Source organism: Miscanthus floridulus, chromosome 10, assembly GCF_019320115.1.
Source record: "Miscanthus floridulus cultivar M001 chromosome 10, ASM1932011v1, whole genome shotgun sequence".
Lineage (NCBI taxonomy): Eukaryota > Viridiplantae > Streptophyta > Magnoliopsida > Poales > Poaceae > Miscanthus > Miscanthus floridulus.
In genome coordinates, this window is record NC_089589.1 from 4,570,611 (window position 1) to 4,586,327 (window position 15,717).

The 15,717-nt window shown below is 45.2% G+C and overlaps 1 protein-coding gene and 1 pseudogene across 1 annotated transcript; one reads left to right on the top strand and one right to left on the bottom strand.

The window, feature by feature from the left end:
* Positions 1–4,684: 4,684 nt before the first annotated feature.
* LOC136487534 (fatty acyl-CoA reductase 1-like) lies at positions 4,685–8,529 on the bottom strand (annotated as a pseudogene).
* Positions 8,530–12,084: 3,555 nt separating this feature from the next.
* Positions 12,085–14,199, top strand: LOC136487891 (SWI/SNF complex subunit SWI3C homolog). Its single transcript, XM_066484988.1, has 3 exons — positions 12,085–12,197; positions 12,288–12,719; positions 13,889–14,199. The coding sequence occupies exons 1-3, from the start codon at positions 12,170–12,172 to the stop codon at positions 14,197–14,199; spliced, it is 771 nt and encodes a 256-aa protein (XP_066341085.1). The 5' UTR covers positions 12,085–12,169.
* The last annotated feature ends 1,518 nt before the right edge of the window (positions 14,200–15,717 follow it).

Genomic DNA, 15,717 nt, shown 5'->3' on the forward strand with positions numbered 1-15,717 from the left:
CCAGTACTTTGCTTCGCCAGCACTAGCCCCACAGTTCACACCTTTTCAGATAGGCTTCACACCGGCTAGGACGTCTTTGCTGCTTGTATCAGAGACCACCATGTCCAGGAGCCTTGGTGCTTCATTTAGTGAGTTGACAGGGATGCCCACTCCTCCATATCTACATGTCCTAGGTCCTTCTACAGTTGTACCTATTACCGGGACTACAGAGACGCTCCCTTCTTCAGTGGCATCATCAGAGCCTACTATAGTCATACCAGCTCAGTCTATAGCAGCTCCAGTTCCTGATCCGACCTAGACTACTACAGCATCACTTCTAGCTATAGAGGGTTAGACTGCTCAGAGCTCAGGGTCTGATGATGATGGCACTCAGTTTCAGCTTGCTCCTCGTTCTTCAGCGCCTGGCTCGTCTGCTGCAGCCCCACCGACCGACCCTTAGGTTTTGGTGTTTGACGCCAAAGGGGGAGAGGGTTCGAGTATGATAGTCTTAGGGGGAGTGACTATTTAGGGGGAGCTTAGTTATTATATTAGCTTATATATTACATTTGGAGTTTTTATGTGTGATACACTATTATGCATTCATCGTGTGTTTACTTTCATGCATTGAACTATATGTGTGATAGTGATATCTACGTGATCGTGATATATGACATGTGTGCTCTCTACTTTGAATTATTTATATGTCATATCACTTGTGCAATGCTCATTTGTCCTTGCTTCCGTGCTTTACTCCGATGCAAATGAGCTTTATTACTTGTACTCATGCTTATTTCATATCTTTTGAGTACAACATGTTGGCTTGGTTCATATAAGCTCGCCTAACCCTTTTGTTCTTATTGACAAAAGCTTATATGATCCAAGCATGTTAAAAACCTCATCTCTTTCACATACTTGAGGTAGTATTGTCATCAATCACTAAAAAAGGGAAGATTGAAAGCATCTAGGCCCCTAGTAGGGTTTCGATGATTAATGATAATACAAGATTACTATGACTAACGTGTGTTTTTAGAGGCATTTAAGTTAGGTCGTGGTAATGGAGATCGATTGGGCAATCGAGGTGGTCATGCCCCTACAATGGAAATCATTTTGGTTTTCAAAGGATGGACGACAAGGTTAAGGATGGACTAGTTCTAAGTGTCGATTGGAGTTGGAAAGACACTTAGAGTAGTTTAGGACTTTATTTTTCCTTTGGCCATACTATTAAGGGGCTATGAAGGGGTAGCTTGACCTAGGTGAGTCTAGTGAGTTAGGTGTGGTGCACACTTGTTAAAACTAGCACTAGGTAGCTCCACAACAGCCCTATGATCCAATGGAGCAAACTTCATTCACATATGTTCGAGAGTTGGAAGTGAATGGAGGGTCAAATACTAACCGGACGCTGGCTCTGGTGTGACCGGACGCTGGCTCAAGGTCCGGTCAGTTCATTTGACCAAGGTGATTGCGTCTAGTTTGACCGGACGCTGAGAAGCAGCGTTTGGTCGACTCCAGTAAGGTTCCAGAGAGGGAAAATCACGATCGGACGCGTCCGTTCAGTGCTGACCGAACGCTGGCCAGCGTTCGATCACACTGTAAACACTGGAGTTCAGGGTATACTGACCGGAGCGTCCAGACAACATGACCAGAGCGTTCGGTCACCCCGCAGAGGCACATAACGGTTCGTTTTTCAGCCCATATTATAAATACCACCTCCACTCGTGTGTGGGGATACTTTTGCTCATTCCAACAGCTGAGAAACACCTTAGAGAGTGCCAAGAAGAGAAAGGTCCTAGTGAGGTGATTGAGATTTGAGAATCCCAAAGAGAGCCCTCATTAGTGAAGATCAAGAGTAGCAAAGTGTGCGTCCACCTTCTCATTAGGCTTGTCGTGGTCAAGTGAGAGTTCGTGCTTGTTACTCTTGGTGATCGCCATCACCTAGACGGCTTGGTGGTGATTGGGAGTTCGGTGATCACCCGGCGGAGCTTGTGGGTGACCCAACTCAAGTTGTGAGCGGTTGTGGATGATTCACCGCGACGGAGTGTCAAAGAATCAACCCGTAGAGAGCACTTGATCCTTGCGCGGATCAAGGGGGAGCTACACCCTTGCGCGGGTGCTCCAATGAGGACTAGTGGGGAGTGGCGACTCTCCGATACCTCGGCAAAACATCGCCGCGTTCTTTCCTCTCTATTTACTTTGAGCATTTACTTTGCGCAATTCAATTCATGTCTTTATATTCTTAGAATTGCCATGCTAGAGTAGGATTGGAACTTAGGTTGCAAGTCTTTTGTGCGTTTGAACAATTAGAAACACGTTTTAGGCACAAGGGGTTAATTGGGCTAACCATAGGACTTAATTATTGCAAAGAAATTTAGAATTAGCCCAATTCACCCCCCCCCCCCCCCCCCTCTTGGGCATCTTGATCCTTTCAATTGGTATCGGAGCCTCATGCTCACATATTTAGGCTTAACCGCCTAGAGCAAGATGTCTCGCGGGGATGGACCTCCTCCTATCTAAGTTGAAAACTTATTCCACACATAATTTACAAGTTTCCCAATTGCTGATTTCTAAAGTACTTGTACATATCAGCCTACTGACTCCTTGTTGGAGTTTTAGGAAGATTTTGTAATGCCATATTATTAGCAAAAAGGACATACAACTTCTCGGGCCTTCACCCGCTCCTCCAGCATCTTAAGAATCTCCTTTGGGAGTCAATCGACCAAAGGCTTTCTGTTGACCATCTTAGTAGTTTAACTTTCTTTCATCCTTAGCAGAGTCGCCAAAAAATGTGTTGATGCTCAATCAACACACTGGTAGGGGAAACATCGCCCGAGGATGCATACGACCTAGATACAAAACGAAGATAGGTCTAAACGACAAGGTCGACTAGCAAGTCAATCAGGCCAATTCAATGCTTCCGCTTCACCTAAAAAACCCACGAACGCATCCTAGGAAGACCCATCAGGGATATGCATAGTGGGGCCCTAAGATCGGCAAGGCCACCTAGAAAGCTAGAAAATCTCATCAAGAGACGTGTTGGATAGAAACAGGGTTGGAAAAGCTCGGTAGAAGATAAAAAGCGAAGATATATACATGTGTTTTTATAATTGGATAGATGGATCGCTCAATCGGTTGTGATCCTCTCGCATAAATAAAGTGGGTGGCCTTATCCGAATAGGTAACGGTTTTGAACCCCTCCCCTTATACTTCTGGGGCCTATGGCCCTAGGTACCTCCAGATGGCACTTTCAATGCACTTATTGCAAGCCATATTTTTTACCAATGCTTTCAACAATGGTAAAACAAACACAAATCAGACATGCCAGTTCCAGAAACCGGTCGGGTTAGTTTTGTAGCATCTGCTGTAATTGGAAGAATACCTCCACATCTACAAAGCCAAATTTATCGCTTGAGTTTAGTATCTTACAAAGTATAAGAATCATTTAGCTAAGATGATTAAAGAAAATCTAGGAGTAGATGATCGAATACCATTTGTCAAAAGTTTTTAATCTGGCATTGTTGTGGAGTGGCGGATAGTTCGGCAACGACCAATGGATGGTCCAGCATTTACTTTGCCAATTAGTTAGCGTCGAGCTTAGACGAATAGTCCAATAGGGATACTAGATAGTCCACTAGAACATGGACCATGCAGAGTTGAGCTATCAAACTCCACTTCCCTTTGGTCCCACTCATCAGCCAGTGTCCCACATCTCCACACCTAAGCACATCACTCACTTTCACTACACCTCTCCCACTCTCATCTCCCCACACCCTCTCTCTCTCTCTCTCTCTCTCTAAGAACACTTGAAGGAAGAAGGGGAAGAAGAGGGAAGGGAAAGGAAATAGGACGAAGCCAAGGAGGACACCCCAATCATATCCCTAATCGCAAGCTGTCACCACCATTGCTTCGGTGGAGCTAGTAGAGCTCTAGTATGCCCCTTGCTTTTGTGGTAAATAAGGAGAAGACGTTAGCAGCAAGAAGGGTTCCAAGACCTCCACGCCAACCTTACTTACCACCACTTGTTGGTCAAGCATTGGTGAGTTATGGATATATGTTGGACATGCAAAGCCTAGAGCAACCCAAAGACATCACTTGGATGAGGACCACCTAGCCATCAATGACTTATAGATTCACATGAGCACTCTCTTTGCAATGCACCTTGGTAGATTAGCTCTAAAAGTTCCTAGGAACACCCTAGGATGAGCTCAACATGAAGCACTAACTTGGCGGTGATGGGCTCGATGGCCTGTGGATCGACTTGGCGGGCTTGTCCACAATTTTTTTTTGTTTTTTAATCTATTTTCGAAGACAGGCACCCGTCTCCGAAAATATCTATTAATGTAGGTGTTGTTCTCAAGGCAGACTCCTTCCCGACTTCCAAAAATCGGATTCGGCCGCCTCCAAAAAAAATATATTCATTAGTAGTGCGACTCACCAACCAAGAGAAAAGATTGAAAGGTACCTTGATTTGGCATCACCAACAGTTGCAGAATAGTGGGATAGGAGTGCGGAGAAAGGAAGAGGGACAACAATAGCTTTAATATGTAATTTATTGATGATAGCTAAATAGAATTTCTGTCAATGAATACAGTTGCTAGCCAGGGGGGAGAGAGAGAGGCCAATACACAATCAAACAAATATTTTTTTCTTAAAATATTTCCATTTAAAAACATCCAAATGTTACAATGAAAAATATAATAGGGAAAGAATCTGAAAAATGCAGCTCTCTAGACTCTGGCTTAGTAACATTTTCAGCACAACACCCGCACACTGACATACGCAGTACTTGTGTATTAAAACACACGAGATACATGTGTGTCTCTCTCTCTCTCTCTCTACAAAGTACTAATCACACAGGTACTTGATAACACCGGGGATGTGAACCCTGTAGAAGTAGTCGTCCCAGTCTATGCACTTGGGATCGAAACCAAAGCCGTCATATTTCCTGTCTTGCCCGTTGTTGTTTGCCATCATCGCCGCCCTCAGCCTCGCCGTGTTGGAGTCATCGAAGCTTCATTTCGACCAAACCCAAAGACCGGTACGTCGTCAGCGGCCATGCATGCATCCCAAAATGCAGAAAATGTAAAGAAGGAGAAGGCTTTGATCGGCTGGTTCAATTCCTTACCATCCTTTGAACAAGGAGTATGGCGCATACAGCTCTGCAATATGCATGACGTATCTGTACGTGCGGCTGAGCTCGTCGTGGCGCCGGGAGAAAGCGCCGCACACGGCAATGTTCAGCAGGCGAAGGACCTCGAGGGGAAGCCTGAAGTTGACGGCCATGTAGGCGCGGAACCTGGGGAGGGTGCGAAAGAAGCGCATCCTGCTAGGCGGCTGCACGGGCTCGCCGCTGTTCTTCCCGCCGGAGCGCGGCGGGTTGTGGAGGAAGTAGCGCTGGAGCGACTCCGCGAGGACGGCGTAGGGCGCCGGCTGCCGCGTCGACGACGTCAGGTGGTAGATGCTCAGCTGCTGCGCCTGCTCCTCCGAGTGTGCCGCCATGGCCACCATCATGCCGTTCACCACCATGTCCCCCGGAATCTGTGTCAGAGAAACGTATGTAGGAGCAACAGCGCGTCCCCTGCCGGTTAGTATCGTAGCAAAACCCTGTAATTAATGGACGGCTCAATCATTTTGGAGTATCGTAGCAAAAACCCTTCTCTAAATTTGATCTGTGTTTAATTTCGAAACTCACCACGTCCATTATCAAGTTGAGATCAACTAAGAAGATTGACAAAGCCTGCTTGGCGTAACCGACGATGAACGAGTCAATTGTCCTGCAGAAGGTGAACATTTTCATTGTGCAATTGTGCATCATACTGCATATATGCTGCCATGAGGCATGCATGCATGAGCCAATGAAGAAATCAACAAAATTAATGGAGAATTATTGGATGTCTGCAACTGGTGAACTTGCTGTCTTTTTGGCCACGTACGTACCTGATCCCTTCCATCCATCCAGGCAACGGCTCGTTCAGGATGCTGGTTATGATGCTAGGCCGGACGATGACGACCGGGAGATCTCCTCGAAGGTGCCCCAGCAGCATCTCCCCCATCGCTTTGGTGAACACATAGGTGTTTGGCCACCCGAACTCCCTTGCCCTTCATCATTGACAGAGACATGTCATGTGCTTGTGATTATTTGGACAGTATTAGTAGGTAGCAGCAAATTAAGATGCATAAACAGGACAGATGTACTTTTCTAGCAATGAGTTCTCTAGTTCTCACTCACCTCTTGAGGCCAAGCTCCTTCATGGTTCTTCTCTCAGCCTTTTCTGAACAAGGGTTGGCTTTCAGTTCTCTCCTGGTCTCTTTTATCAGATTTAGTTCGGATTCGATGTCCAGGTGTGTCCCTTCCCTTAGAGTTTCACCCAAATGGAATGGCTTCTCTATCACTATCCCTTCTTGTTCACCGGCTACATAAGCTGCTCAACGAATAATGTAATTATATGGATTCAGATTGCTAATAATTCTTTTAGTGATACTTATATTATACCCCTTAATTGAAGAAAATGGATGGTCCAGATTTGGCCACACATGGAACACGGGACTGTTGCTTCCTACCTGTTGAAACATGTAGCAGCATCTTGAGGTTACTGCACCTCTTTGCAAACTCACATATGTGCTTGGCTCCCATGACATTTGTATCGAAAGCTACATCATACCTGGAGTTTGGCCAAATAATTAACCAAATGCTTCCACAATATGCCATCTGATATAATATGTTAACAGAAATAAGCTCTGACCTTTCATAGAAATTTGTAGTCGCAGCTCCGTTGACAATGATGTCTATTTCTTTGCATAGTTCTCTCAGTTTGGCAGGGCCTAGGCCCAAGTTCTCATACATGACGTCTCCTGGCAAAGGGCATACTTTTTCTTGGATGAAACTTTCAAACCCATTGCCATGCTTTTCTTTCAAAATTTGAAAGATCTCCCTTCCTGTCACCTAGCGATAACGAAACAGAGTTTGCATATTCCGTTAAAAAAACAGAGTTTGCATTGAAAGATTACCATAAGACCGAAATTATTTAGTGAAACGCAACAGTTAATAGGTATATAGTACTTTAAGTCTTGCTTCAAACATTCAAATTTTGTCAGAAGAAAACATATTTCAGATTGAATGCAGCTAGCAAATCCATCAGGACACATTCTGACTCATCAAACCTGCAGAGTTGGGGCCGTGCAAGATTATTTTCAGATTTCGCTCCACTTATTAAGAACTCGGTCCCCCTCAGCTATTGCAAGGGATCACTTTGTCTCTTACTTCCATATCAGTGCTATGCCTATTCATTTATCAAAAGCTTTTGCCGCAACTGCCACCTCTTAGGACCACTCATTGTCTTCTTCTACTAAAGGGATCTTTTCTGCTTTCGTTGCATATTTGCACGAGTAGAGAACATACTGAAGTATATTGTTCTTGTCATTATGTAATTGATGATCGTTACTGCACAGTATAGCCACACAGTTACGTATTTCTGCTTGACAACAGGTCATCTTAAATTGAAGTCGGATTGGAGGCCATATTTTGCTGAATGGGTGATAGGCAGGGTAATGGATGGCTAGACATAGCTACAAAACAAATCGTTTAATTGCTCTTCAGATAAAAGAACAAATGTGTGTAATGTACTCTTCTTTCCTTTATTAATATTGGGTGAGCAAGATTTGGGTGGCGCATGCATCTTGCATGAGTTGTTCATTGCTAGATATGCACGATCACAGTAGTAAAGATAGAGAGGACATCAAATTTGCATACTTAAAATATTCATACACAATTTTCCTCTGTTGTCGGAGCAAGTTTTTTCCATGATAGTGGTCTGTTGTTGGTTGTCTTTTTTTTTTTTTTGCTTGGGGTATGTAACTTTTCTGTATAATTTTTATTTCTCCTACTAATATATTTCAGCAAAGCTCTTGACGACACTTCGGAAAAAATGATTGTTCTGTTCTTTTATGTAGAAATGGTTTGTGGGAGCCTCCGGCACTCAGTCTGCCTTTTTTTTTTGTAGAAATGGTTTCCATAAACATATGTGCATGTGATGGAAAAAGTTCAGAGTGGGCCATTGGATACAACTTCAGAAACTAAGATGGAAGGAAGAATAGAGAAATATTTTGTGTTCACCTTATTCTCAAGCCTCTGCTTTGCAGACTCGACATCGGCGGCCTCGAATAAGGAGGAAGAGCTTCTTGACATCCGGCTGAACCCTCAGTATCTTCTCCACAAGAACTACGAAGAGACCAAAAGGCAGCAAGCAAGCATCCCCACTGAGATGATCAACCATGCATGCATTGTGCAGACACACTGCGTGCACACACTGAAATTAAGGAGTACTAGCTGGACGAGTTCATGCATGAAGAGGTACCGTACCTTTCCCCAGGAAGCCCGTTGAACCAGTGATCAGGATGCTCTTGCCTCTGAAGTAGCGTACAATATCTGAATCCAGTTCACCTATCATCTTCGAATGTGCAGGCAGTGTGGTCCGTGTCGGTCTATCTGTGAGTTTCTCTGATGAGATGTACTATGCCTTGCAGGGTTAAAGGCTACTTGCTGGATGTTAGGTAGTGGAGTAGTACGGGTAGCTTTGAGATCCTACAGAGAAACAGACCATGTATTTATAGGCGGGAAGAGACGTGTGTTTCAGTGGTGGGCACCAGAAGCCAGGATGGTTGCTGTAGTAAATAAATAGAGGAGCTAATTAGTTATGGACAAAGCAAATTTAGTTGAGAAAAGTGCCAAAGACACATGGATAGGTGGGACTATGTCCGTAGCTGGTAGATCAACTTTGATTAATTCCAGCTTAAACAATGCTCCCATATACCATATGTCCATTTACCTTCTACCTAAAACCATTGTTTCTAGATTGGACAAAATTAGAAGAAGTTTCTTCTGGTAGGGAGAGGGTACTAGGAAGAAATATTATCTGATCAAATGGACAAAAATTTGTAAACATAAGAAAAAAGGTGGGCTTGGTATTAAGGATATTAGGAAAATGAACATTAGCTTGCTCTGCAAGTGGTGGTGGAAGCTAGATAATGAGGATGGGCTTTGGCAACAAATCGTTCGCGTCAAATATCTTAATGGCGAATATATTTGTGTTGTGAGTCACAGGCAAACTGATTCAGCCATGTCGTCAGGCCTCCTGAAAATTAGAGACATATAACTCCAGGGTAGGACAAGCGAAACTCAGAGATGGCAAGACAACCTTTGATGGATGCCTGGATTTATGACAAACCCCTATGCAATCTTTTTTCTGATCTTTTTAGGGTCTGTTTGGTTCAAGGGACTAACCCTATTTGGTTCAAGGGACTAAAAGTCATTAAAGTTGCTGAACAAAGACCAAAATGTCTATAGTCCAACTCCTCCTTCCCCATCCCGGATGGCTTCCTTCCTTGCGCCCCCGCCCCTGTGGCTTGCGCCCATGCTCGTACCATATTTGCTCTGTTGTGCTTTGATCTCGCGGTGGACTCCTTTCAGGCGAGCGAGGGATCTTGCGGTGGCGGAGAAGGAGGCTGCGGCGGCCTGAGGCGGGTGCGGCACGGCGTGCAGACCATTGAGGCGGGCGTGGCTGGTGTGGGCGCCCGCAGGGGAGGAGAGAGAGCCACGACGCTGGATCTTGCAGTCGCGCGAGGGAGGAGGAGAGAGAGGAGGGAGGCATGGGCTGTCCTTTTGGTCTTGTAGTCTCAAATACCCACCCCTCAAGGGACTGCAGGACTAAACCATTTTAGCCCCTCTTTTAGTCCCCATGTTTGGACAATTTAGGGACTAAATGAGACTAAGATGGGGGACTACTAACCATACATGCCCTTAAGCTCTGTGAACAACTTGATATGACTGTACACCATATGAAGCTTGATTTAAATGATGTACCTTTCACTGGATGGCTGGTGGATAATCTTAGGCTTATTTGGAAAAACATTATAAACTGATATTTCCATCTGTTTCAAATTATTAGACATTTTGACTTTTCTATATATTATTTTTACTATGTATCTAATCATAGTTTATATCTAAGTGCAAAGTAAAAATTATATATATCTAAAAAACTAAAATATCTTATTATTTAGAATATATGTTGGTTGCCACTAATTAAATAAAAAAAGTAGTCATAAATATGAATAGCGAATGCTCGATGTCAGGTAGGTGTATAAAAGATCCTACGACCTAACTGAAGTTTGGTTAATGATGTTTCTATATGCCACGTAATATGCTCCTGCAGAAATTTGCAAATCAATAGCGTATAAAAGGCAAGTTTGTTGACGCTAACTTGACTAACCACTAGCTATTACTCTATATATAGTAGGCTGCAGTAGTAGTTGAAGACACCAATCCACCCCCATGGTCTCAAAACTATTTTATTCGCATCAGTTAACCAATCTTGAATAACATGCATGTGTTTATAAAACAGCCACTATATAAACCATAAAATTGAAAATCAGTTAGGTGGAAGGTTACATGTATATATAACATTTCGCATGTAGGAGTGAATTGCAGCTATAGAATAGGCATGTCAACAAAGATGTAGACCCTAAAAGATGTTGTAGTATTATGGTTTTCAAAACCATAAAAATTATTGCATCCAAACATTACATAACGCTCTGAAAATCATACCAAAGTATTTTAGAAAACCAAGGTATCTTTTTAAAAATCTAAAAATGTTTTGCATTCAAACATAGGAAGGTTATTTTTTTTTCTTTTCTTGTATATTGTCTTGTAGTCCATCTATTCTAAATTATAAGTCATTCTAACTTTCTTGTAGAGTCAAAGCATCTTAAGTATGACCAAAATTATAGAGAGAATTACAAAGATTTATGACATCAAATAGATATATTATGAAAATATAATTAATGAAGAATCTAATGAATCATAAATGTCATTATTTTATTTATATAAAATTGGTCAAACTTAAGATGATACTTTGACTCTTTAAAAAAATTGGAATGACTTATAGTTTTGAATGGATGGAGTAGTAATCAAGACTTCACTTATACACAGAATCTTATCGGGTCAGGTTATCTATAACTCATGGTCTCACACATAGTGGCCACAAGAGACCGACGACGAGGGACGGTGGCGATTTTTCTTTTGAGATAATATAGGGCTGATCTTATTTCTGATTCAAATCAATTAAAGTGATTCGAATTATCCAAAGAAGAAAGAGCAAAATTCACCGCCGGTCTTTGAACTTGGCCGGCGGTGTCATCCAGATCCCTGAACTTCTAAAATGATATATGTGGGTCCCCTAAACTTGGCAGATTGTGTCATCCAAGTCTCTGAACTTTCAAAATGATCACCGCATGTTCCTAAACTTGGTCGACGGTGTCATCTCAACCCCTCAATTTTCAAGGTGGTCACAGCAAGTCCCTAAACTTGCCAAACGGTGTCATCCGTGTCCAAATATAATAATAACCTACCATGTCTGAAAAATGTTGAACCGTGTCTAAAAAATGCTACAACTTACTCTACTGCTAGACACATAGGGAAGAGAGCAGACCTGCAGCTACTTGTGAGGTTGAGACCTCGGGGAAGAAAGCTGCAGAGGGATCTCCAAGCCTCGTGTGGGTCACCGATGCCGACGTCGATCGACGAGCTCGTCCCCATCACACGAGTCGTGTATGTCCGAGCTGCGAGCTGCTATATGCACGAGCCGTGTACGTCCAACCTGCGAGAGCTGCGAGCTGCTATATGCAACGATCCATGTACCTACGAGCTGTGAGATGCACAAGCCATATACGTGACAATACGAGTCCGATCGTAGCCTAAACTGCCAAGCATGCGAGAGATTAGTTTTTTTGACCGACTATGCACCAAGTAATGGGCACAGGATCCCGATCTTCCGTCAGGCAGTGATAACTATCGTTGTGGCTGAGAATGACACATCGATCCGGCTTCAGATCGAAAGATCGAACCCTATAATCTTAGCACCACAACTCCTCTGATTATCAACCGAGACACAAATCCGGTTGACCTCGCCAAGAAGACTAACAAAGAACACAAACAAGAACAAGAAAGAAAGCAACCAAATTATAGATGAATGACAATACGTGCGAGAGCTGCAAGCTGCTATATGCACGATCCATGTATCTACGAGCTGCGAGCTGCACAAGCCATATACGTGCTTCCCCTCCTCCTTCCTCGTCGACTCGTTCCGACTTCCATCCACGCCCCCGTCACTCTCGCGCGCCTCGTCGTCCTCCGCCGCCGACGATGCCTCGTAAGGCCTCGTCGACCTCAGGTCCGTGCGTCCAGTCCCCTCTCGAAACCTTTTGAAATCTCTACCGCCGGACCTAACGCTTGCCTCCGCCTCGGTAACCCTAACTCCCAGATTCACGCCTCAAATGGCGCAAGCGGAAGCGCAACGCGGACGCGTCCCCGTCCAAGCCCTCCACCTCGGCCGCCGCCGCTGTGGCCGACCACTCCTCCGACTCCGACTCCGCCGACGAGGACGCCGCCGTCCACGGCGCGGTGGGGGACAGGGCAGCCGGCGACGACGACGATGCTCCCGCGGCGTCCGAAGACCCCGCGCTCGCCCTCCGTGAGGCCGAGGTGCTACCCTCGGCCGAGGCCATCTCTGCGTTCCCCGCCGCCAAGCGTCGCGTGGTTAACCGGCCGCATCCGTCCGTCCTCGCGCTGCTCAAGGCCGAGCGATCCGCTTCTTCCGGCGATGTCCCGACCGTGGCACCGCCGACGCTAGAGAACATCTCGCACGGGCAGCTGCAGGTGCTGTCCGGGGTGCTTCCGGACCACCCGTCCCTTGGTACAGACCCGACAAGCCGTCCTTGTATGTGTGCACGCCGCCTCCCCTCATTGAGGGGCATGGGGTGCCCAAGCAGTTCCAGGGTCGCCTCCATGTGGTGCCCAAGCACTCAGGTTTGTTCTCTACGTAAACACGGATCACTGAGCTGTGCTGGAAAAATGCGCTAATTTAAGTAAACTATGCATTTTGCTTTGTAATTTGTAGATTGGTTCTCCCCGGGGACAGTTCATACACTACCGGAGACGGCTTCTTTGTCGAGTGTCCCAGACTTTGCCGAGTGCTTTTTATGGGTGCTCGGCAAAGAGGCTCATGTCTTCCCATTCCGCCCAGTGATAGAATAAAAAAGACAAACCTTGTTTTTCCAAAAATCCCTAAAAAAAGAAGAAAGTATCCCTCTTTCTATAAGATTTAATGAAAATTAATAAATCTTTTAATATAATTGCTATGCTTAGTGTGTGACTCGTTAGTTTTTTCTTTAGGGTCAAAAATAAAAAAAATTGTCTGAACCCTACTAAAAATAGAAAAAAAACGAGTGTCATAAAGAAAGCACTCGGCAAACAAATGACACTCGGCAAAGAGGTGGTTTGCCGAGTGCCGAGCACTCAGCAAACAATAACACTCGGCAAAGACCAGGTTTGCCGAGTGTCCGGCAAAGGACCACCGCCGTTAACGGTCGACAGCCGCCGTTAACCCTTTGCCGAGTGTCTTCTGCTGACACTCGGCAAAGTGATGATTTGCCGAGTGTTATTTTTTGACACTCGGCAAACCATATTTTTTTTACTTTTGACCTCCTAAACTTTTTCTGCAGTCCTCATACAATACCTGGTACTACATGTTCCAATGTGGCACATTTCTCAGACTTTTTTCTATATTTCTTTAATTTATTTCATTTAATTGAATTTTCTTGGATAATTCAAATTATAACTGCTAGTTATTCGAATAATGAAAAAAATGAATGGAAAAATGATATTCATGTTATTTAGTATAATGTGAGACCACCAATTTCGAACATCTTGTTCACGAAACATGACCACGAACTCGCGGTCGAGTTGTTTTTAAATTCTATAAAAAGCAAACAAAGTCCGAAAATCATAAAACTTGTCAAGATGTCATGATATCATATGTGGAGGTTGTGATAAAAATTTGAGGAGGTTTTGCGCAATTTGAAGAGACCGCGCCAGCGCCGTTGCTGCCGCCCGCGCTCGCGCCTGCCCGCGCCAGCCCTGCCCCCGCCCGCGCCGCCGCCGCCACCCGCGCCGCCCGCCGGAGGAGGAGAAAGAGAGGAGGAGGAGGAGAGGAGGAGAGGAGGAAGGAGGAAGAGAAGGAGGAGGAAGAAGGAGGCCGCCGAAGCAACGGCGCCTTCGCCCTCGCGCGCTCCTGCAGTGGCGCCACAGCAACGCCGTTGGGGCACGGCGTGGCCCCGCAGCAGCGGCGACCCGCATCCAGCCATCTCGGTCGTGGCAGCGCAGTCCTGCAGTAGCTGCACTCCCTCGCAGCTCTCTCCGAGCTGAATGGTCACCTTGCTCGTCATGCTCTGCTTCGCCATTCTGCAGTGGTGAGCCCCTATGCCGTCTCCGCCTGATGGATGTGGATGCATATATAGATTAAGATGTCTTGGTTAGGTTTTGTAATTTAGGGATCTAGGGTTAGGGTTACTGTACATTCCTATGCATGTTTGTCTCCTAGAAATAAAGGATAAAAATTAGGGACTTTGATTTCCCTTGTGTATTGAACAATGTATAACTTCCCAAAGGTCACTAAACTAACTCATACATTCTTGCTTATATGTGTTGGGGAAATATTAGACACTACCTCACTCTTTTCAAGATTTCAGTAACATTTGTTACAGTGCTAGGTGTTCCTTCGTGTACATATATTAGTAATGGGATACATATCCTGAATTTGTAATCCCTGATCCTTGCTTATCCTGATTACAGTTGCTAGGTGTTCCTTACATAATCTTGTGCATGTCGGCCATCGTGCCGTTGGTTTTCTTGCAGGTTTTGGAAACCTCACCGTGCAGGGAAGGTGCTGCCGAAATTTTTTATTGACAGTTTTATGTTTCTTTTTTTTGTAGAGAAGAGCCCGTCGAAGCGGAGCCGGAGTACCTCAGCGACCTCGATCGCCTTCCTCACACGTTTTGTTTATTTTGCATCTCTTTCTAAGTACTTCTTGTTTATCTGTGCATATTAGTTTACTCTTTTTAATTGCAGGTGATTCAACAAAGATGGTGGGCGGTAGGATTAGGAAGCTAACGTCCTTGTATCGAAGGACAACGACCGCTGCACCGGGGGAGAGTAGGAGGAGGAGCAGCCACAGGAGGGAGCAGTCATCCTGCCGCCTCGTCTTGTGAGGAGGGGGGGAGGAGCAGGTGCCCTAGGAGGACACCGAGGAGTCACAGGAGGACGCGCAGGAGGACGAGGAGGAGGAGGCAACAGCATGGGGTTCCGCTTCCTCTAGTTCGTCGAGCGTCTACTTGTGAGGTCCCGCGAGCCTCCCTCAGCGACCGATACCTCATGAGAGACGCCCGCTGATTCGACCCGAGGGGGAAAAGTAAGTAACTTTAGATGTTATCACTACTTTATAAGATATGTTGAAAATCAAAATAGAAACTAATATTTTTTCTTAATCACTTGGGCAGCAACTGGACGATTGTGGTGAGTGGAGGTGCTCACACATGCCAAGTCAATGGCATCCTCGGTCTTCTATGCAAGGAGCACTTCCCTAGCCTTGTTGAGTACGCCGGAGTGACAGGGTTGGCCTACTCGTTTGACCACTACGCCGCCGCCCCCGATGCTGTAGATCGGGCCCGCAGGGTATTCAACAACAAGGCGGAGCGGGTGAAGCAAGAGTTGTGGGTAAGTCTTCCTCGCACTACATTGCTCAATACATCGCATTCATTAGACATTCTTGAAATAATGAATGGATACATCGTGTTTGTATGTAGGATTTCTTTAGATGCTAGGACGGACATGAGGCCAGGGCAGATGCGGTGGCT